The sequence below is a fragment of the Gadus macrocephalus genome, chromosome 3, assembly GCF_031168955.1.
Source record: "Gadus macrocephalus chromosome 3, ASM3116895v1".
Lineage (NCBI taxonomy): Eukaryota > Metazoa > Chordata > Actinopteri > Gadiformes > Gadidae > Gadus > Gadus macrocephalus.
Genome location: NC_082384.1, coordinates 20,502,427 through 20,526,659, shown reverse-complemented (window position 1 = coordinate 20,526,659; position 24,233 = coordinate 20,502,427). Strand labels below are relative to the sequence as shown.

Sequence of the window (24,233 nt, the reverse complement as noted above, 5' to 3'; positions counted from 1 at the left end):
TGTCTCTGGGAGTGTCCCATGAGCCGAAGGAACCGTCAGCAGGTCCATAACGCTCAGCGACGGCTCTCTCCTCCCAGGGTGCTTCGCCGACGACGAGCTGCCCCTGGACGCGGACGGAGCGGAGATCCTGGCGGAGACCTTCAGCATCCTGAGCCTGAAGGAGCTGAAGCTGCAGGCCGCCTCCGCCCCAGCAGGGGGCGCCGCGGCCGACGAGCCCGAGGAGGAGGGCCAGAACATGGCCACGCTGCACGCCGCGCAGAAGAAGGTCATCTCCCAGGTAACCGCCCGATTGTACAAAGGGGGTTGCCTAGGTAACCACCCGATCGTACAAGGGGGGGTTCCTAGGTAACCGTCGTAGAAATGGGTTTCCTAGGTAACCAGCCGATCGTAGAAGTGGGTTTCCTAGGTAACCATCCAGACATAAAAGGTGGTTTCCTAGGTAACCATTCAAACCTAGAAAGTGTTTCCTGGGTAACCATCCAAACATAGAAAGTGGTTTCCTAGGTAGCAAAACGTAGGTAACCATATTAGTACTATAGTAGATTAGTAGTACTTTAGAAGTACAGTACAACTACTATTAGTATAGTACTACTACTATAGTAGTAAAATAGTATTATAATACTGGGTGTTCCTCAGAAAGAAGGATAGTAGTACTACAGCAGCACTATAGTATGGTAGTACAGTAGTCCAATACTTGGTGTTTTTCAGTTCCAGAAGAAGGCCTTCATGGAGAACACGGTCCCCATCATCATAGCGCTGAAGAACATGCTGGAGCTCCGTCGCTCCCCCGTCATCAGGGACCTCATGGCCTACCTGCAGGTACAACAGTAACCCCACCGCCTGTCCGCAGGCAACGCTCGCCACACGGCCTGTCGCTAGGCAACAGTAACCATGGCGGTGTGTTCAGGTAGCCATGAAGGACCTGAAGGGTGAGGTGAAGGAGCTGTTCTCTGGAGACCAACAGCTGGCGGCAGAGCTGGAGTTCAACCTGCAGGAGAAGGAGAACCTGGAGAACCAGACGTCACGCATGGTTAGTGTGTGTGTGTGTGTGTGTGTGTGTGTGTGTGTGTGTGTGTGTGTGTGTGTGTGTGTGTTAAATGTGATTTTGTTCCCCACAGTGTGTGTGTGTGTAAACCACACTTTCTCCTCTCAATCTCATCAACCCCTCCTCTCTCTCTCTCTCTCTCCCCTCCACCTCTCCTCTACTCTCCTGCAGGACTCTGTGCAGAACTCTCCTGTACCTGCTGCAGCCAAACTGATGGCTCCCCCGCATGAATTCTCCACCCCCCAGCCTACGAAAGCCAATCACGTGCTGCTCAGCAGAGTGGCCACGACGGAGAGGTAGAGATATCACTTTATACGCTTTTTATGATTTAATATAAGAATTTGTATTACGACTTATATTCAGCACTAGACTTGACTATATCGTTGACTAAATGAATTGCTGTGGTAAAATAATTTTACCAACCATATTAGTTACTGTGTGTGTGTGTGTGTGTGTGTGTGTGTGTGTGTGTGTGTGTGTGTGTGTGTGTGTGTGTGTGTGTGTGTGTGTGTGTGTGTGTGTGTGTGTGTGTGTGTGTGTGTGTGTGTCCGTCCACAGCCGCCAGCATCTCCAGACTCCAAGGGGTCAGAGTGGGCGTCGGCAGACCCTTAATAGCCTAGCCCATCTGCAGAATACAGGTACGTACCTGCGGGTCTCCTAGCAACCACTGGGAACCCTAACAGCATTGGAAGAATTCCTAATAAAGAGACAGGATCACATCCTGCTGAGGCCGTGTCCCATAATGATTGGATGTATGACCGGCGTATTATTTTCTTGTGTTTGGTTTGTCCATCTAATGTTCATGTGGCTCTCTTGCAGTGCTCTCCAAGAACTCCAAGGACCGAGCCATCAGCACACCTGTCGGTATGTAACACTGCTAGCCTGGGTAGCCCCGCCCTTTCTTCAGGCGATTTGAGTTCGCCCTGCACAAGGGTCTGGAGAAGAGCAACACATTTCCTTCTGCTTCCGATACTTTTTTTGCGGGAGCCAATCACCGAGCTGGCTTTTCCCCTTGGCATGTTGGTTCATTGTGTTAAACGGCTGGTTTAACACAATGACGACAAGGGAAGCGACGGCAAGCAGCCAATCGCGTACAGAGTCTTTTGAACTAGGCCCCTGTTGATCACGCCTCGTGTGCTGAAGAAAATGACAGCAGCTTCCCCAGACCAACGTGAAATCTACGATTGGCTTGGTCTGGTAGTAGCCAGGCTATAACACGCTACGCTAGCCGCCGGTATAATTTAGCCGCGCCTAGCTCTATGCTAGCTCCTACAAGTTTTCCTACTGCTTTGCTCTATGCTAGCCGATAGCATTTAGCCAAGCCTTGCTTTTTTAGTTGCTAGCAGTTAGCCCCTTTGATCTACGCTAGGCCTCCCTGGGAGGCTGCATCATTCCCAGCTAGCTGGAGATGGATTCCTACCGGTCTTCTTGAGAATGTCTGTTAGAGTAATTGGCTCCAGATGTTTAGTGTGGCCTGTTGGTTTGGTTCCAGATGTTGAATTCGACTGCACGTTCGGCGAGGCCGTCAGCGCCATCATGGAAGAGTCCCAAACAAGTGAGCAACTTCCTGTCTGCGTGGAAATAGAATTATCTTAGTATTCAATTCAATTTTATTTGCATAGCCCTTAATCACCATTACAGTCTCAAAGGGCTTAACAGGCCAAATATTTATTATCATAGAATGATCATAATATTATCATAGTGTTTTAATAGTATTGTCGTAGCATGATCGTAGTATTTTCATAGTGTGATCATATTATTGTTCTTGTATTATAGTGTTTTCTAGAAGGATCATAGTATTGTTGTAGTCATATCAGAAGGATCATAGTATTATCTCTAGAATGATCATAGCATTGTCATGGTATTATCTATAATGATCATAGTATTGTCAAAGAATTATCTAAAATGATCATAGTATTGTCATAGTATTATCTAGAATGATAATAGTATTGTCATAGTATGATCGTAATATTATCTTGCTATCTCCTCATGATCTTATGTTTACTAATGTATCTCGTGTGTCTCAGGTCCTGGGAGTGACCGAAGCTTTATCCAACCCAAGAAGTAAGTCCTCCCCTCATCTTCATTCTCCTTTGCTTGCTACTGGCTCATTTGTACTGGTCCTGTTGAAATGTTTCTGTTGAATTCTATAGAAGTCGTTCTGGGTTCTGTGGAAAAGGTTCTATTGGGTCCTATAGAAGTTGTTATGTTGAAATGGCTATATTGGGTTCTATAGAAGTGGTTCGGTTGAAATGGATCTATTGGGTTCTAAAGAAGTGGTTCTGTTGAAATGGTTATATTGGGTTATTTTGAAGTGGTTCTGTTGAAATGGTTGTATTGGGTTCTATAGAAATTGTTCTATTTGGTTATTTAGAAGTGTTTCTGTTGAAATGGTTATATTGGGTTCTATCAACTGGTTCTGTTGAAATGGTTATATTTGGTTGCATAGAAATGGTTCTATTGGGTTATTTTGAAGTGGTTCTGTTGAAATGTTTCTATTGGGTTGTGTTGAAGTGGTTCTGTTTGGTTCTTTGGAAGTGGTTCTGTTGAACGTTTCTGTTCTGAGTTCTGCAGAACCGACTGTGTTGGGTTGTGTTAAGAGGCTTTGTGTGTTCCAGGGCTCCAGCACCTCGTCAGTGGGACGTCAAGTCTCCTCTCCGCCCCACCAAGACCAAATCCAGGAGGAGTCAACCCTAGTCTCTGCTGTTAGGCACCAGTCTGTAACATTACAGACGTGTTTGTAATAGACAATAGACCCAGACTGTAATATAACTGGCATGTTTCTTGTATATTTCTCATTTATTTCTTCTTTAAAATGTAATTTTGACGTCTCCTTTCTTTCTTCTTGTTTTTTTTTCTTCTTACAATAAAAAAAAAATCAAACAGACGTTTCGAGTTAATTGTGTAGCCTGACTGTGATCTGTTGTTCCACCTGGGGGCGCTGTTTAATTCTACGTTCCTATCGCTGTTGTGGGTGATACGCCTCTGATAATTCAACTCATATTTCGTGGTTTCATCCTAATCCTTGAATGTTCCAAACTGAACTACAATCGACCTACCGTCAGAGAAGGTTTTATGTTTCTGGGAACCATGTCGATATGTAGTCAATACCTAATAAATTAGAATATTTTAATTTGACGCAGAGCGTTCGGCCTGTTCCGAATGGGCCGTTTTCCCGGTGAGTTCTGTTACGAACTAAAATTATGGCTTTGACGTCAGAGTAGGTCGTGCCCAGCAGAAGGCTTACACTATTCAAATGCAGGCAGCACAACTACACCGGCGTCGCTCTGCGTCCATATGGTAGATGCCGGCTTGTTATCCTGTGAGCTGATTGGCCAGTCGGTTGGCTGCTGCACAGCAGGAGGCGTCACAACGAACCGTCACCGCTGCAGCATCCTCCGGTAACCAGGGGGCGGTGTCTCGCGGTTGCTAGGGAACCCTGGTAAGAAGGGATCGACGCCTGATTGAGTCGTGATGTAAACGCTCGTGCCTGGCATCGGATTAAAGTGCAGGTCCGCACTCGTGGCTTGAGCTGCGGAGCTCTTTGTTCAGATCAGTTTATAATTCGGAGCGAACCGAGCAAAGGCGTCACCGTCGCCGAGTCTTCTGGTGAATTTCCTGGTTTATAATTAATTATTTTCCGCCCAGCTCTGGCTTGAGAACAGGTCGTGTGTTGCAACAGGTCGTAGATAAACACCAGCACACTGCGTTCAGACGGGAGAACCGGAGCTCGTTCGAGTGTGGATGTAACGTCGAAGCGGAACCGTCAACATGATGCCGGTAAGACCAACCTAACCTATCTCTACACATTTACATTCTCATTCGCTCTCACCGAGCGACTCAATTTGTTCGATCAGCAGTTCATGATCCAACATCAGCTTTTACTGACCGATCCCTTCGGACCGGAGAATAGTTCGGGTAGTTTGTGTGTGTGTGTGTGTGTGTGTGTGTGTGTGTGTGTGTGTGTGTGTGTGTGTGTGTGTGTGTGTGTGTGTGTGTGTGTGTGTGTCCAGTCGACCTGTTCACTCACCTGTCTACCTGTTTGAGGAGGATGAAGAACGGAGAAGTGATCTACTTCCTGTCTGGATGGTCGGTTGTTCTGCGGGTAGTCTCCATGACAACAGAGCTTGGTTCTCTATCGGGTAGAAGAGGAAACCGTGAATTATAAAGTTTAAATGATGGGAGACTTTCTATTTTACTCATAAGCCTATGATTCAATCGAATCTATCAAAATGTCCCAGCCGATAGATTGATGATGATGATGATGATGGATGGATGATGGAGGAGAGACAGAATGATGGAGAGAAGATAGGAGACATAAGGATGGAGGGATGATAGAGGAGAGACAGAATGATGGAGGGATGATAGAGAAGAGACAGAATGATGGAGAGAGGAGACAGAATGATTGAGGGATGATATAGACGAGACAGAATGATGGAGAGACAGTATTATGAAGGGATGATATAGAAGAGACAGAATGATGGAGAGATGAGAAGAGCCAGAATGATGGAGAGATGAGAGGAGACAATGATGGAGAGAGGAGAGACAGAATCATGAAGGCATGATAGAGAAGAGACAAATGATGGAGAGATGAGAGGTGACAGAATGATGGAGGAGAGACAGAATGAGGGAATGATGACAGAGAGACAAAATGATGGAGGGATGAAAGGAGAGATAGAGGGATTAGAGGAGAGACAGATTGATGGAGGGATGATAGAGGAGAGACAAAATGATAGAGAGATGATGGAGGAGACAGAATGATGGAGGGATGATAGAGACAGAATGATGGATGAATGAGGGGAGACAGAATGATAGAGAGATGATGGAGGAGACAGAATGATGGAGGGATGATAGAGACAGAAAATTGATGAATTAGGGGAGACAGAATGATAGAGAGATGTTGGAGGAGACAGAATGATGGAGGCATTAGAGGAGAGACAGAAGGATGGAGGGATCATAAGGGAGAGGCAGTATGATAGCGGGAGGATAGTAGTTTTACATTCCTGGAGGAGAGGAAGGAATTACCCACGTTGGATATTCAGAAGATGAATTCAACCTTTACTGCCCCTCCCCCCTCCCCTGCTGGGAGGGGGGAGGGGCCTTTATTCCTAGTCATGTGACCCTAACACCATATGGTCCCGATGTGCCACCGGTCACACACACTCACACACACACTCCCCACACTTACTCATAAACTCACGCACACCCCACACACACACACATACTCACACACAAATACTCACACACTTGCACAAATACACACACACACACACACACACACACACACACACACACACACACACACATATACAGTATACACACCCACCCACACACTCCACATGGTTCCCCCCCAACCCTGCTGTGTGGGCAGGGCCCCTCCTAAGGCTTCTGATTGGCCAACAGTACCTCCTATTCTTCGTAAGGTGAACGCTGTGACCCACTTCCTGTTCCTCAAACCCAACCCTGCTCCACTTACTGCTCTTTCTAGGACATTGTCTGTCTGACAGCCTGTCTCCCTCTCCCTCCCTCCCTCCCTCCCTCCCGGCCAGCCTGTCTCTCCCTCCCGGCCTGTCTTTCCCTCCCTCCCCCCCTGTCTGTATGTCTGTCTGCATTCTGTAGAGGTGTCGTGAGGATCTGGATGAATGCATGAGTCACTCCGCTGGGTACGGAATTGTACTATCTTTGCAATAAAGTTCCTTAACCTATGGGGATAATAATAATAATAATAATAATAATACATTTTATTTATACTGCACTTTATATTCAAGAATCTCAAAGTGCTGTCCCCATCTGTAGGACGTGTGTGGACAGTAGCCGTGATGTTGTCACGTGGCGATGCTTCATGTAGGTTACTGTAGAGTACCTGTTATTGTAGTATTTACCTGAGTATTTAGCAGTACAGACCACGGGACCTCCCGTCACCCTAACACAAACTGAATGATGCCGTTCTATATCCAGACCCTCTCCATTGTAGGGCCACCCACTGATTCGTTATAACACAGAGCTGGGGTCAATTGATATGGATATGTTATAATTGTTATTGAGTGAAACCAAGCGTTTAGATCGCTGCTTCTGCTCTGCTGAGCTCTGAATGCGCTGCGGCTCGTCTTTAAGGTTCTGATCGATCCAGTCGAACCCGTGTCAGGTTTTCACCGGTGAACCACTTATGTGAGATACGGTGACATGACGGCTGCTGTTTCGCGCGTTCATGATGATCGTGGCTCGTAGTCATGGCAACTGGCGTGTTTTCCCCTCCAGATGTTCCTGACAGTGTACCTGAGCAGCAGCGAGCAGCACGTCGCTGAGGTCCCCGTTACCCCGGAGACGCTGTGTCGGGACGTCCTGGAGATCTGCAGAGAGCCAGGGGAGAGCCAGTGCTACCTGGCCGAGCTGTGGAGGGACACGGGTACCCTGATCAATACCCTACACTACCAATACATGATCGATACCTTCACAGTGTCAATGCATGGTCAATACATTATCAACACATTATCCATACCCTTTGATACCAAAACATGATCAATACATAATCAACAAATGATCAATACCCTTTGATGCCAATTCACTAAAACTATGTTATCAATACCTGATCAATGACCTTACCTCACCCATACATGATCAATATACAATCAATACATTATGAATAACCTTACACTACCAATACATGGTCAATACATGATCAACACACTACCAATACCTGTTGTTTATATGTTTTGTAACATGTTGTGTTTAGAGCGTGTGGTGTCGGACTGTGAGCGGATGCAGGACGTGTTGCAGCGCTGGGGACAGCAGGGAGAGGAGCTACGCTACATCCTGAGGCACCAGCCACCTCCAGGTAGATGCTAACAGGCTAGCAGACACCAGCCACTTTCAGGTACACAGGCTAACATGCTAACAGGCTTGATTCATCCTGAGACACCATCCACCCACAGGTACACATGCTAACAGGCTCTATTCATCCTGAGACACCATCCACTTCCAAGTACACCATCCATCCACGTGCTAACAGGCTACGCCTCATCTTTCGACACCAGCCACTTCCAAGTACACATGCTAACATCCTAACGTGCTGTACTACATCCTGAGACACCAGCCACCCACAGGTACACATGCTAACAGGCTCTATTCATCCTGAGACACCATCCACCCACAGGTACACATGCTAACAGGCTACGCTTCATCTTGAGACACCATCCACCTCCAGGTACACATGGTAACATGCTACATTTCATCCTGAGACACCAGCCTCCTCCAGATACACATGCTAACATGCTACGCTGAATCCTGAGACACAAGCCACCTTCAGATACAACTGCTAACAAGCTAACTAGCTGCGCTTCATACTGAGACAATGCTAGGCTGTACTAGATTGTGCAGAAGCTAGCTATGATGGCGGCTATGTTAAATTGTTGTTTAAATGCTAGTTCTGACTGCAGCTATACTAACTTGTGGTGGAAGCTAGCAGTGCTATCAGCCATGCTAACTCATTGTATCCCTCCAGTCAGGCCAACCGCTGATGACCAGAGGTTTGCCAAGACGTTGTTCTCAGAGAACTCGGTGAGCCAACGCTGTTAGCACCCCTTCAACGCCTCAAGTGTTAAGTCCAATGTTCTTTTCTTGGCTAGCTTTGCTTTATTTGTAGTTTTGTCTATTCTGGTGTTGTATTGTACAATATTTATTAGGTTGTATGGTAGCACACAGTATTTATGGGCAGCATTGAGGTACACAGTATTTATTGGTAGTATTGTGGTACACAGTATTGATTGGTAGTATTGTGGTACACAGTATTGATTGGTAGTATTGTGGTACACAGTATTTATTGGTAGGATTGTGGTACACAGTAGAAAATTGGTAGTATTTTGGTACACAGTATATATTGGTAGTATTGTGGTACACAGTATTGATTGGTGGTATTGTGGTACACAGTATTGATGGTAGTTGTGGTACACAGTATTTATTGGTAGTATTGTGGTACACAGTATTGATTGGTAGTATTGTGGTACACAGTATTGATTGGTAGTATTGTGGTACACAGTATTGATGGTAGTTGTGGTACACAGTATTGATTGGTAGTATTGTGGTACACGGTATTGATGGTAGTTGTGGTAAACAGTGTTTATTGGTAGTATTGTGGTACACACTATTGATCGTAGTTGTGGTACACAGTATTGATGGGTAGTATTGTGGTACACAGTATGTATTGGTAGTATTGTGGTACACAGTATTGATCGGTAGTTGTGGTACACAGTATTTATTGGTAATATTGTGGTACACAGTATTTATTGGTAGTATTGAGGCACACAGTATTTATTGGTAGTATTGTGGTACACAGTATTGATTGGTAGTATTGTGGTACACAGTATTGATTGGTAGTATTGTGGTACACAGTATTTATTGGTAGGATTGTGGTACACAGTATTTATTGGTAGTATTTTGGTACACAGTATATATTGGTAGTATTGTGGTACACAGTATTGATTGGTGGTATTGTGGTACACAGTATTGATGGTAGTTGTGGTACACAGTATTTATTGGTAGTATTGTGGTACACAGTATTGATTGGTAGTATTGTGGTACACAGTATTGATTGGTAGTATTGTGGTACACAGTATTGATTGGTAGTATTGTGGTACACAGTATTGATGGTAGTTGTGGTACACAGTATTGATTGGTAGTATTGTGGTACACGGTATTGATGGTAGTTGTGGTAAACAGTGTTTATTGGTAGTATTGTGGTACACAGTATTGATCGTAGTTGTGGTACACAGTATTGATGGGTAGTATTGTGGTACACAGTATGTATTGGTAGTATTGTGGTACACAGTATTGATCGGTAGTTGTGGTACACAGTATTTATTGGTAGTATTGTGGTACACAGTATTTATTGGTAGTATTGTGGCACACAGTATTGATTGGTAGTATTGTGGTACACAGTATTGATCGGTAGTTGTGGTACACAGTATTTATTGGTAGTATTGTGGTACACAGTATTGATTGGTAGTATTGTGGTACACAGTATTGATTGGTAGTATTGTGGTACACAGTATTGATTGGTAGTATTGTGGTACACAGTATTGATTGGTAGTATTGTGGCACACAGTATTGATCGGTAGTTGTGGTACACAGTATTTATTGGTAGTATTGTGGTACACAGTATTGATGGTAGTTGTGGTACACAGTATTGATTGGTAGTATTGTGGTACACAGTATTGATCGTAGTTGTGGTACACAGTATTGATGGTAGTTGTGGTACACAGTATTTATTGGTAGTATTGTGGTACACAGTACTTATTGGTAGTATTGTGGTACACAGTACTTATTGGTAGTATTGTGGTACACAGTATTGATCGGTAGTTGTGGTACACAGTATTTATTGGTAGTATTGTGGTACACAGTATTGATGGTAGTTGTGGTACACAGTATTGATTGGTAGTATTGTGGTACACAGTATTGATCGTAGTTGTGGTACACAGTATTGATGGTAGTTGTGGTACACAGTATTTATTGGTAGTATTGTGGTACACAGTACTTATTGGTAGTATTGTGGTACACAGTACTTATTGGTAGTATTGTGGTAGGTTTCCTGGACTCTAGCTGACCTACAGGACATGGCGACGCGACAACAAGAACAGATCCACGTTACACAGCAACTACTGGTCTCCAAGGTAACGTGATGGACTGCTACTACTACCAGTACCCAAGTACTTTTATCAGAGATGGTTAAATACTGCTATGAGTACTACCACCAGTAAAGTACTATAATCAGAGATGGTTAAGTACTGCCACGAGTAATACAACCAGTAGATAAGTACTTCAATCAGAGATGGTTAAGTGAATGAATCAATTTATAGATGGTTATTCTAGGTGTGGTTGGTTGTGGTTAGTTTAGGTATGATTAGATTAAGTTAGTTAATGTATTAGGTTAGATGTGGTTAGTTTAGGTATTAGGTTAGAGATGGTGAGTTCAGGTATGGTTGAATTTAGTTGGTTTAGGTATGGTTAGATGTGGTTAGTTACGGTGTGGTTAGTTCATGTATGGTTAGTTCTATTTAGTTCAGGTATGGGTAGGTTATATCAGGTAGGATTAGATGTTGTTAGTTTAGCTATGGTTGGATGTGGTTAGTTTAGAAATGGTTAGTTGAGGCATGGTTAGTTTAGGTATGGTTAGATGTGGTTAGTTGAGGTATGGTTAGATGTGGTTCGTTGAGGTATGGTTAGTTTAGGCATGGTTAGTTGAGGCATGGTTAGTTTAGGTATGGTTAGATGTGGTTAGTTGAGGTATGGTTAGATGTGGTTCGTTGAGGTATGGTTAGTTTAGGCATGGTTAGTTGAGGCATGGTTAGTTTAGGTATGGTTAGATGTGGTTAGTTCAGGTATGGTTAGATGTGGTTCATTGAGATATGGTTAGTTTAAGTATGGTTGGTTGTGGTTAGTTTAGGTATGGTGAGATGTAGTTAGTTGAGGTAAGGTTAGTTTAGGCATGGTTGGTTGCGGTTACTTCAGTTCTGTTTGGTTCTGGTTAGGTTTGGCTTGGTCAGATGTGGCTAGTTCAGGTATGGTTAGTTCAGGTTTGATACTAGGTTGGTTTCTGACCACGGCCCCTCCAGGAGCAGAGGCTGCGCGCCCTGAGGCAGCAGGAGCTGCAGGAGGTGCAGCGGTCGGAGCAGGAGCGCCTCCTCCAGCTGAGGGAGAACGCCCTGACCCAGGAGACCAAGCTGAGGAGGGTCCGGGCCGTCCGCACCCAGGTGGAGCAGAAACGCCTCAGCAACAGCAAGCTAGGTCCGACCCCCGCCGCTATAGACGACCTACACTAGCACTACTCTATACTACCTACACTAGCACTACTCTATACTACCTACACTAGCACTAGGTCAGACCCCCGCCGCTATAGACTACCTACACTAGCACTACTCTATACTACCCGCACTAGCACTACTGTATACTACCTACACTAGCACTACTCTATACTACCTACACTAGCACTACTCTATACTACCTACACTAGCACTACTCTATACTACCTACACTAGCACTACTCTATACTACCTACACTAGCACTACTCTATACTACCCACACTAGCACTACTCTATACTACCTACACTAGCACTACTCTATACTACCCACACTAGCACTACTCTATACTACCTACACTAGCACTACTCTATACTACCCACACTAGCACTACTCTATACTACCCACACTAGCGCTACTCTATACTACCTACACTAGCACTACTCTATACTACCTACACTAGCACTACTCTATACTACCTACACTAGCACTACTCTATACTACCTACACTAGCACTACTCTATACTACCCACACTAGCGCTACTCTATACTACCTACACTAGCACTACTCTATACTACCTACACTAGCACTACTCTATACTACCTACACTAGCACTACTCTATACTACCTACACTAGCACTACTCTATACTACCTACACTAGCACTACTCTATACTACCTACACTAGCACTACTCTATACTACCTACACTAGCACTACTCTATACTACCTACACTAGCACTACTCTATACTACCTACACTAGCACTACTCTATACTACCTACACTAGCACTACTCTATACTACCCACACTAGCACTACTCTATACTACCTACACTAGCACTAGGTCAGACCCCCGCCGCTATAAACTACCTACACTAGCACTACTCTATACTACCTACACTAGCACTACTCTATACTACCTACACTAGCACTACTCTATACTACCTACACTAGCACTACTCTATACTACCCACACTAGCACTACTCTATACTACCTACACTAGCACTACTCTATACTACCTACACTAGCACTACTCTATACTACCTACACTAGCACTACTCTATACTACCTACACTAGCACTACTCTATACTACCTACACTAGCACTAGGTCAGACCCTACTCTACTACCTACACTAGCACTTGGTCAGACCCCCGCCTAGATATACTACCTATACTAACACTAGCTCAGACCCTACTATATGTATACTACCTATACTAACACTAGTTCCTACTATACTCAGTATATGCACTACCTATACTAACACTAGGTCAGACCCTACTATATGTATACTAACCTAGTACTAACACTAGGTCCTACTATACTCAGTATATGCACTACCTATACTAACACTGGGTCAGACCCTACTTTATGTATACTACCTATACTAACACTAGGTCCTACTATACTCAGTATATGCACTACCTATACTAACACTGGGTCAGACCCTACTTTATGTATACTACCTATACTAACACTAGGTCCTACTATACTCAGTATATGCACTACCTATACTAACACTAGGTCAGACCCTACTTTATGTATACTACCTATACTAACACTAGGTCCTACTATACTCAGTATATGCTCTACCTATACTAACACTAGGTCAGACCCTACTTTATGTATACTAACCTAGTACTAACACTAGGTCCTACTATACTCAGTATATGTACTACCTATACTAACACTAGGTCAGACCCTACTATATACGTACTTCCTGTGTGTGTAGTGGAGGAGGTGGAGCAGATGTCGGGGCTGTTCCAGCAGAAGCAGCGGGAGCTGCTGGCTGCCGTGGCGAGGGTGGAGGAGCTCAACCAACAGCTGCAGAGCCTGAGGAGCAGGGCGGAGCCGTCTCCCCAGAGCCCCGCCCACGCCACCCAGCTGGACCTGCTGTATAAGGAGCTACAGGTAGCTTCCCCCGTAGCTTACGCTAACCATACCATGGTTACCCTGGTTACCACCAACCCTACCCTGGTTACCACTAACCCTACCCTGGTTACCATAAACAATACCCTGGTTACCTTAGTTGCCACTAACCCAACCTGGTTACCACTAACCATACCCTGCTTACCTTAGTTACTTCTTACCCTAGCCTGATTACAACCACTAACCTAACTATGTTAGTGACTACAGCAGGCTGAACCAGGAGCAAGCTTTGTGAGTGACTAACCCTGGGTACCAGGTAGACAGCAGGCTGAACCAGTGGGTGACTAACCCTGGTACCAGGTAGACAGCAGGCTGAACCAGTGAGTGACTAACCCTGGTACCAGGTAGACAGCAGGCTGAACCAGTGAGTGACTAACCCTGGTACCAGGTAGACAGCAGGCTGAACCAGTGAGTGACTAACCCTGGTACCAGGTAGACAGCAGGCTGAACCAGTGAGTGACTAACCCTGGTACCAGGTAGACAGCAGGCTGAACCAGTGAGTGACTAACCCTGGTACCAGGTAGACAGCAAGCTGAACCAGTGAGAGGCTAACCCTGGTACCAGGTAGACGGCAGGCTGAACCAGTGAGTGACTAGCCCTGGTACCAGGTAGACAGCAGGCTGAACCAGTGAGTGACTAACCCTGGTACCAGGTAGACAGCAGGCTGAACCAGTGAGTGACTAACCCTGGTACCAGGTAGACAGCAGGCTGAACCAGTGAGTGACTAACCCTGGTACCAGGTAGACAGCAGGCTGAACCAGTGAGTGACTAACCCTGGTACCAGGTAGACAGCAGGCTGAACCAGTGAGTGACTAACCCTGGTACCAGGTAGACAGCAGGCTGAACCAGTGAGTGGCTAACCCTGGTACCAGGTAGACAGCAGGCTGAACCAGTGAGTGACTAACCCTGGTACCAGGTAGACGGCAAGCTGAACCAGTGAGTGACTAACCCTGGTACCAGGTAGATAGCAGGCTGAACCAGTGAGTGACTAACCCTGGGTACCAGGTAGACGGCAAGCTGAACCAGTGAGAGGCTAACCCTGGTACCAGGTAGACAGCAGGCTGAACCAGTGAGAGGCTAACCCTGATACCAGGTAGACAGCAGGCTGAACCAGTGAGAGGCTAACCCTGGTACCAGGTAGACGGCAGGCTGAACCAGTGAGTAACTAACCCTGGGTTCAGTTGCGCAGCAGGCTGAACCAGTGAGTAACTAACCCTGGGTTCAGTTGCGCAGCAGGCTGAACCAGGAGCAGGGGGCGCGGCTCCAGCAGCACCGGGACACCCTGACGCGGCGCAACACGGAGGTGGGCGTGATGGAGCGCCGTGTGGCCGAGCTGCGGCAGCGGCTCTGGAAGAAGAAGGCAGCGCTGAACACCAAGGAGAGCCCGCCGGTACGCCCCCAGGACCCAACACAGAGCCTAACCCTATCCCACCTCACCTAACCCTGACCCTAAACCTAGTCCAACTCACCTAACCCTAACCCTTACCCTAAAACATTTCACCTAATCCCAACCCTAACACATCTCACCTAACCCATTTTACCTTTATCCATCTCACCTAACCCTAGCCAATCTCACCTAACCTTAACCCTAACCCATCTGCCCTAACCCTAACCCATCTGCCCTAACCCTAACCCATTCATCTCCCCCAGCCCTAACCCATCTGCCCTAACCCTAACCCATCTGCCCTCACCCTAACCCATCTCACCTAACCCATCTGCCCTAACCCTAACCCATTCATCTCCCCCAGCTCTAACCCATCTCCCCCAGCCCTAACCCATCTGCCCTCGCCCTAACCAGACATAAGAACACCTGTTTATCTTAATGTCCGTCCCCTGGTCCAGGTGTTGGACTGCCAGCCCCCCCAGCCCAGTGCCCCCTCCAGGGTGGCGGCCGTGGGGCCATACATCCAGTCCTGTGGCCCCCAGGGGCTCCCCGTACCCCAACGACAGGAGGTACTGGGGAAGACATCGTACCCGGAGGGTTACTCACCTGATCCAGCTCTGATGCCCCCACCCCTACCCGCCAAGCCCTCCTCAGGTACACACACACCTGTAGCACCTGTAGAGACACCTGTACCAGCTGTAGACGGACATGTAACACCTGTAGAGACGACTGTACCACCTGTAGAGACGACTGTACCACCTGTAGAGACACCTGTAGCACCTGTAGAGACACCTGTAGCACCTGTAGAGACACCTGTAGCACCTGTAGAGACACCTGTACCACCTGTAGAGACACCTGTTGAACCTGTAGAGACACCTGTTGAACCTGTAGAGACACCTGTTGAACCTGTAGAGACACCTGTAGCAACTGTAGAGACACCTGTAGAACCTGTAGAGACACCTGTAGCACCTGTAGAGACACCTGTTGAACCTGTAGAGACACCTGTAGCAACTGTAGAGACACCTGTAGAACCTGTAGAGACACCTGTAGCACCTGTAGAGACACCTGTTGAACCTGTAGAGACACCTGTAGCACCTGTAGAGACACCTGTTGAACCTGTAGAGACACCTGTTGAACCTGTAGAGACACCTGTAGCAACTGTAGAGACACCTGTACCACCTGTAGAGACACCTGTACCACCTGTGGAGAGTGATGTGGGGATGGTGATGATGTCAGGGTGTAGTGGTGATGATGATGATGTCCCACTCACCGGCTGCTACTCTGCTCTCCGCCCTGCAGGTTTCCAGACCGCACACTCCTCCACCCTCCCCCGCATGTCCGCCCAGCACCGCCACGACACAGGTGACCCAAACACACTCACTTCCTGTGGGTGTGTCCTACATAGGGGGTGTCTTCACAGCCACGGGGCGTGTCCGAACTTGTTTTGCGTGTGTTTTAACTCCACCCCTCTCTGTCGCACTTCTAGATGACTTCGATGTCCCGCCCCCTGTTCCATCTCGGACCACCGCGGACCCGCAGGTATAGGACCAGACCGGCTGTCAATCTAACCAACTTGAGCTTCATTAATTTGCCCTGCGTTGCCTTTGTGACCTGGGTATCCTGCTAACTAACGGTATCTCTCAGGCTAACCAGGTGGGTTTCCTTCCTCTCTCAGTTGAAGACGGCCCCCCCGGTGCCCAGTAAACCCAGACTCTTCACCCCGACCCCGACCCCCCACAGCCCCGGGACCGGCGCGGGCAGAACCCGGGGCCCGGCCAGCCAGTGCCACACCCTGCCCCTCCCCCACAAGCAGGACAAGACGCCGGCCGCGGCCGTGCGACCTTTCACCCCTGACCCGCCTCCAGCCATGCCCCCGCTGCTGCAGAAGCCCAAGACGGTGGCGACGTCGTCCATCTACTCCATGTACACGACCCACGCCTCGCACGCCAAGGCGGGGGGCGGGACCCTGCCCCGCGGCCCGGCCAGAGGTACCCCCCACCTGGTTCTGTTCATACTAGTACTCAGGCCAGAGGTACTCCCTCCTGGTTCTGTTCATACTAGTACTCAGGCCAGAGGTACCCCCACCTGGTTCTGTTCATACTAGTACTCAGGCCAGAGGTACCCCCACCTGGTTCTGTTCATACTAGTACACAGGCCAGAGGTACTCCCTCCTGGTTCTGTTCATACTAGTACTCAGGCCAGAGGTACCCCCACCTGGTTCTGTTCATACTAGTACTCAGGCCAGAGGTACCCCCACCTGGTTCTGTTCATACTAGTACTCAGGCCAGAGGTACTCCCGCCTGGTTCTACTAATACTAGTACTCAGGCCAGAGGTACTCCCACCTGGTTCTACTAATACTAGTACTCAGGCCAGAGGTACTCCCGCCTGGTTCTACTAATACTAGTACTCAGGCCAGAGGTACTCCCACCTGGTGCTCACAGTAGCTGCTAAATGATCAAATAGTACCAAGTACCATTGGTTCTCATCACTATCTCATTGTTTATTAGTACTCTGATCTGTTACTACTGTTAGCCCATCCCATAATGGGATGGGCTAACAGTAGTTTGTCTTTGTCATGTGACTCTGTCTTTGTGTGCCCTCTGACCTCAGTGTACGGGAAGCCCCTCCTCCCGGCCAGCGGGGGGCAGCAGTCAGACAGCGGCGTCCATTTTGGATCGTGTCTATCCGACGGCGAGGAACCGGAGCTGCTGGGCGGAGCCTGCACCTCCTCCACCTCCACCTCCGTCACCGCCGCCGCCGAGGCTCCGGAGCAGGCGGAGCGCACCGCCCCCCGGCCCCTCAGCCCCACCAAGCTCCTCCCCTTCCTGTCCCAGCACCCCCACCGTAACCCTAGCGACGCCGACCTGGACGCGCTGCGGCGGCGGCTGCGCCTCGCCCCGCGGCCGCTGAAGAAGCGCTCCTCCATCACGGAGCCCGAGGGCCCCGGGGGGCCCAACATCCAGAAGCTGCTCTACCAGAAGACCACCCTGGCCGCCATGGAGACCGTGGAGCCGGTCGCCGCGGGGACCGCCTCGCGCGACGGCCTCCGCCCGGTGGGGGCAGAGAGCGAGGAGCGGCGAGGCGAGGGCCCGCCTCCTCTGCCCCCCCGCTCCCCCCTCCCTGACTCCTCCTCCTCCTCTCACGCCCTGCCGCCCCCCCTGGAGGAGGACGAGGGGGGAGAGGTGAGGGCCCCCCCCCCCCAGGACGAGTTCCCTCCATACCCCCCCCCCCCTTACACCTGCAGGGGTCAGAAGGAGGAGGAGCCTGAGGTCACCGCAGAGGCCACCCCGCCCCCGGTCAGTGCACGCACGCACGCACACACACACACACACACACACACACACACACACACACACACACACACACACACACACACACACACACACACACACACACACACCTGTGTGCTGGTTGTGATCCAGATCCTCCCTGCAGGGTAAGAGGTCCAACCTGCGGCAGGCGGGTTCTGAACGGACCAACCACGGGATGAGGGTCCGCTTCAACCCGCTGGCCCTGCTGCTGGACTCCTCCCTGGAGGGGGAGTACGACCTGGTCCAGAGGGTCATCTACGACGTGAGGCCCCTCCTGCTCCCCTCCTACCTCCTCGACTCCCACCTCATTGTCTCCTAAGTGGTCATTACTGGCTCCTCAACCCTAGGAGCTTGGCGATGGTCGTCACTAATAATCACCTAGTGGCCACTTAATAGACTAGTGATGACTGACAGATGTGTGGTTGATTGACAAGTGTGTAGATGACTGACAGCTGGGTAGGTGGTTGAAAGGTGTGAAGGTGACTGATAGGTGTGCAGGTGATTGACAGGTGTGTAGATGATTGACAGGTGTGCAGGTGACTGACAGGTGTGCAGATGAATGATAGGTGTGTAGGTGATTGACAGGTGTGCTGGTGACTGACAGGTGTGCAGATGATTGACAGGCGTGCAGATGATTGACAGGTGTGTAGATGATTGACAGTGGTGCAGGTGACTGACAGGTGTAGTTGACTGACAGGTGTGTAGGTGATTGACTGGTGTGCAGGTGACTGACAGGTGTGTAGGTCATTGACAGGTGTGCAGCTGACTGACAGGTGTGCAGGTGACTGACAGGTGTGCAGGTGACTGACAGGTGTGCAGGTGACTGACAGGTGTGCAGGTGACTGACAGGTGTGTAGGTGACTGACAGGTGTGCAGGTGACTGACAGGTGTGCAGGTGACTGACAGGTGTGCAGGTGACTGACAGGTGTGCAGGTGACTGACAGGTGTCTCTGCAGGTGGAGGACCCCAGCCTCCCTAACGATGAGGGCATCACGGCGCTGCACAACGCTGTGTGCGCCGGACACGTGGAGATCGTCAAGTTCCTCGTCCAGTTCGGAGTCAACGTCAACGCCGCCGACAGCGACGGGTGGTCAGTACCACACGCAGACAGACAGGCTCAGAGACAGACACACACAGACAGACAGGCTGAGAGACAGACACACAGACAGACTGAGAGACAGACACACACAGACAGACTGAGAGACAGACACACACAGACAGACAGGCTGAGAGACAGACAGACAGGCTGAGAGACAGAAAGACTGAGAGACAGACACGCGGACAGACAGGCTCAGAGACGGACACACAGACAGGCTGAGAGACAGACACACAGACAGGCTGAGAGACAGACACACACAGACAGACAGGCTGAGAGACAGACACACACAGACAGACAGGCTGAGAGACAGACACACACAGACAGACAGGCTGAGAGACAGACACACAGACAGGCTGAGAGACAGACACACACAGACAGACAGGCTGAGAGACAGGCAGACAGGCTGAGAGACAGAAAGACAGAGAAACAGATAGACAGATGGGTAGACCGTTAAAGAAGATCCTTCTCTCTCTCATGTCTGTCTCTCCCTCCCTCTCCCCCTCTGCCTCATGTCTCTCTCTCTCCCCCCCTCCCCCCCCAGGACCCCGCTCCACTGCGCGGCCTCCTGTAACAACGTGCAGGTGTGTAAGTTCCTGGTGGAGTCAGGCGCCGCCGTGTTCGCCACCACCTCCAGCGACCAGCAGACCGCCGCCGACAAGTGTGAGGAGCTGGAGGACGGATACGCCCAGTGCTCCCAGTTCCTCTACGGTCAGTAGGTCCCAGTGGGCTGGTCCCCCTGGGCCCAGTGGACACCTGGGCCCAGTAGACACCTGGTCCCAGTGGACACCTGGGCCCAGTAGACACCTGGTCCCAGTGGACACCTGGGCCCAGTAGACACCTGGGCCCAGTAGGCTGGTCCCAGTAGGCTGGTCCCAGTAGACACCTGGTCCCAGTAGACACCTGGTCCCAGTGGACACCTGGTCCCAGTAGACACCTGGGCCCAGTAGGCTGGTCCCAGTAGGCTGGTCCCACATGGTCCCATATAGTTTATATGAGATAGTGTATATGATCTAATGTATATATAATGCATATATAGTGTATATATAGTAGTGTACATGATATAGTGTACATGATATTGTGTATGGATAGTGTATATGATATAGTGTGTATATACAGTGTATATGAAATAGTGTGTATACACAGTGTATATGATATAGTGTATATGCCACGTATATGATGTAGTGTATCTATAGTGTATCTAATAGTGTACTCTACACGCTGTGTATCTACAGTGTATCTATAGTGTACTCTACACGCTGTGTGTCTACAGTGTATCTACAGTGTATCTATAGTGTACTCTACACGCTGTGTATCTACAGTGCATCTATAGTGTACTCTACATGCTGTGTGTCTACAGTGTATCTATAGTGTACTCTACACGCTGTGTATCTACAGTGTATCTATAGTGTACTCTACACGCTGTGTATCTACAGTGTATCTATAGTGTACTCTACATGCTGTGTGTCTACAGTGTATCTATAGTGTACTCTACACGCTGTGTATCTACAGTGTATCTATAGTGTACTCTACACGCTGTGTATCTACAGTGTATCTATAGTGTACTCTACACGCTGTGTATCTACAGTGTATCTATAGTGTACTCTACATGCTGTGTATCTACAGTGTATCTACAGTGTATCTATAGTGTACTCTACATGCTGTGTATCTACAGTGTATCTACAGTGTATCTACAGTGTATCTATAGTGTACTCTACATGCTGTGTGTCTACAGTGTATCTACAGTGTATCTACAGTGTCCTCTACATGCTGTGTGTCTACAGTGTGTCTACAGTGTATCTACAGTGTATCTACAGTGTATCTACAGTGTACTCTACATGCTGTGTGTCCAGGGGTCCAGGAGAAGATGGGGGTGATGAACCGGGGCGCGGTGTACCCCCTCTGGGACTACGAGGCGCAGCAGGAGGACGAGCTCAGCCTGCAGGAGGGCGACGGGCTGCTGGTGCTGAGCAGGGAGGAGGGCTGGTGGTGGGCCCGCAGCGGGGGCCGCCAGGGCTACGTGGCCCGCAACCTGCTGGGGGTAGGACACACACACACACACATAGACACACGCACACACACACACACACAGAGACACACACACACATAGACACACGCACACACACACACACACATAGACACACGCACACACACACATAGACACACGCACACACACACATAGACACACGCACACACACACACACATAGACACACGCACACACACACACACATAGACACGCACACACACAGACACAGAGACACACGCACACACAAATAGACACACGCACAGACACACAGACACACGCTCACACACACACACACACACACATAGACACACACATAGACACAGACACAGACACACACACACACAGACACACACACACACACACAGACACACGCAGACACACACATAGACACACGCACAGACACGCACAGACACGCACAGACACACACACACACACACACACACACACAGACACACACACAGACACACACGCAGACACACACATAGACAGTAGACACACACACACACGCACATAGACACACGCAGACAAGCACGTAGACACATGCACAGACACACAATCACACAAAATGACACACGCACACAATCACACGCACACACACACACACTCACAAGCACACACAAGCACACAGACACACAATCACACGCATACACACACACACACACGTGCTGTACGAATACACACACATACAGTAGAGATCTTAAACAAAGTTTCATATCTCACTCTGTCTCCCCATCTTCCCCTCTCTCTGCCTCTCTCTCTCTCCCTCCTTCCCTCAGCTCTATGCGAGGATTAAGCCCCGCCAGAGGACCTTGGCTTAACTCACCTGGTCTTCCTGGTCCAGCCTGGTGTCACCTAGACCAGCCTGGTCCCACCAGGTCTAACTGTCCTCACCTGGTCTGACTGGGCCCTATGTTGGATCCAACCGAACAAGCAGTGTGGCCTCACTGTAGCACTGATAAAAGCACAACAACCATCCTAAAGACTTTAACCTTAAAAGCACATCTCCTGTAGAGCAGACAGTGACAGAACAATCAACCATCTCAAAGACTTTTACCTTGAAAGCAGATTTCCTGTTGAGCAGGAAACCGTGAAACAGAAAAATCCACTACTTAATTAGAGTTTCCAAACAGACAAAATAGCCGTAGGGTCCCCTCATACACTGCTGCCTGCTATTGGTCCGTAGACCACATGATTGACTGCTATTGGTTCACAAGACCACGTGATTGACTGCTATTGGTTCACAAGACCCAGTGATCCTCCTCTTTCCGAGTCTCCGTTTGGGCGCCCACCAGGGTTTGGTTTGAGGTAGATCGGGCCGTTCCATCAGAGGAGGGGAGAGGGGTGGAAACCAGAGCAGGTCCGTGTGTTTCTTACCTCTCTGTGAATGTAGAATGCACTCAAAATATTAGTGCAGTGATTTGCTTCCAGACACGCATGGGTTAGCCAACAGCACCCAAAATATACACATTGGACCAATCAGTGCCTGAAGAGCTGAGCCCACCTATCAGAGAGGGCCGCCTCGGTGGAATGTATTCTGGTCCTGCTGACTCCGCCCACCTGTGCCCTGGAGGCGGAGTCCGGTTCTGTATGATAAGGCCGCGTCCCACGTGTCCTTCACTTGCTCCCTCAGTCCCTACTCCCTAGGTGGTGAACACTTTGTAGGCCACTATTTAGGAAACAAGGATAGGAGGGTTTATGCTCTGGGAATCCATTTGCGTCCCGTGTATCGGTCGCATAAACAGAGCGACAGTGATGTGACGTAAATGGCATAAATAATTCATAAATACAGAAAAAAATGCTATGCATCATGGGATATCATGGGCATCAAATAAATAGTATTATTTTTATACAGTGCATTGTGGGTTTAAGGAGGGCACTATTGGGAACAAAATATGTGCTTCTAAATGTCAGACAACACTACACAATGGTGGCACTCTAAATAGTGCACTAAGGGCGCGAAAATAGTCGACAAATTCGAAAACAGCCATAGTTCCTCTTTAATCTGGACTCCGATTGGACGATAGTTTGTCTTTATTCTTTACTTTGATGTTTTTAACTGTCGCTGATCCTGGCTGCCTGTGATTGCTCTAGTGTGAACTTTTGACCTTCTGTATGCGACCTCTGACCTGCTATACGTGTGGCTCTGAACATGAATGTTGAATTTCCCTCCTTAATCAAAGCACATGCTAACGTTACTGTTAGCACGCGACCAGCTAGCTGTAGCTGAAGAGTGTACAGCGCCGGCGGGCAGAAAGCTGATATTAAAAGAAAGTGGTGCGCAAAGCTTTGTCTTTTTTAAACAGATTTTCCTAAGTACCACAGATGTTACTCCCTCGCCCTTTCCCTCTTGAACACCATGAGGCGACCCCAGAGCACCCGGTGGATTATTCAGAATTAAACGTTTTTGAGAATGATTTAGATTATCTGCTGCTAGTTCTGAAACCATCTCGATGAACCCCGAAGACCACCACCAAAATACACCACACCCCAACCAAATACACACCCCAACCAAATACCCGACACCAAAAGACGGGATGTCATTTCCGAGACGTGATTTCATTACCGATGTCATCAAAGCTAGGGTAGGCAATTTGGAAAACCAGCCAGAGTTAGCGCAATTTTGAAAGTCACTGATAAAGTCCCAGCCC

The 24,233-nt window shown here is 48.6% G+C and overlaps 2 protein-coding genes across 3 annotated transcripts in view; both read left to right on the top strand.

Annotated features, from left to right (window-relative positions):
- Window positions 1-3,932, top strand: part of ncapd3 (non-SMC condensin II complex, subunit D3) — a 42,318-nt gene extending 38,386 nt beyond the window's left edge. Inside the window, exons 27-35 of the mRNA XM_060047965.1 lie at window positions 78-277; window positions 709-819; window positions 908-1,030; window positions 1,217-1,341; window positions 1,604-1,683; window positions 1,865-1,909; window positions 2,538-2,600; window positions 3,073-3,109; window positions 3,664-3,932. Of these exons, the coding sequence (XP_059903948.1) occupies window positions 78-277; window positions 709-819; window positions 908-1,030; window positions 1,217-1,341; window positions 1,604-1,683; window positions 1,865-1,909; window positions 2,538-2,600; window positions 3,073-3,109; window positions 3,664-3,742 (863 nt within the window). The 3' untranslated portion in view covers window positions 3,743-3,932. The remainder of the gene's footprint in view (window positions 1-77; window positions 278-708; window positions 820-907; window positions 1,031-1,216; window positions 1,342-1,603; window positions 1,684-1,864; window positions 1,910-2,537; window positions 2,601-3,072; window positions 3,110-3,663) is intronic.
- A 361-nt stretch (window positions 3,933-4,293) lies between these two features.
- LOC132454536 (apoptosis-stimulating of p53 protein 1-like) lies at window positions 4,294-23,868 on the top strand. Of its 2 annotated transcripts, none has more exons than XM_060047968.1 (18): window positions 4,294-4,825; window positions 7,304-7,451; window positions 7,779-7,880; window positions 8,547-8,602; window positions 10,624-10,710; window positions 11,653-11,824; window positions 13,570-13,748; window positions 14,992-15,156; window positions 15,609-15,804; window positions 16,450-16,512; window positions 16,637-16,689; window positions 16,826-17,138; window positions 17,762-18,447; window positions 18,587-18,724; window positions 19,419-19,552; window positions 20,103-20,269; window positions 21,412-21,599; window positions 22,362-23,868. In XM_060047968.1, the coding sequence occupies exons 1-18, from the start codon at window positions 4,817-4,819 to the stop codon at window positions 22,401-22,403; spliced, it is 2,898 nt and encodes a 965-aa protein (XP_059903951.1). In that variant the 5' UTR covers window positions 4,294-4,816; the 3' UTR covers window positions 22,404-23,868. The 2 variants fall into 2 exon arrangements, with proteins under 2 accessions (XP_059903951.1, XP_059903950.1); XM_060047967.1 differs by having other exon boundaries at window positions 13,537-13,748.
- Window positions 23,869-24,233: the final 365 nt, after the last annotated feature.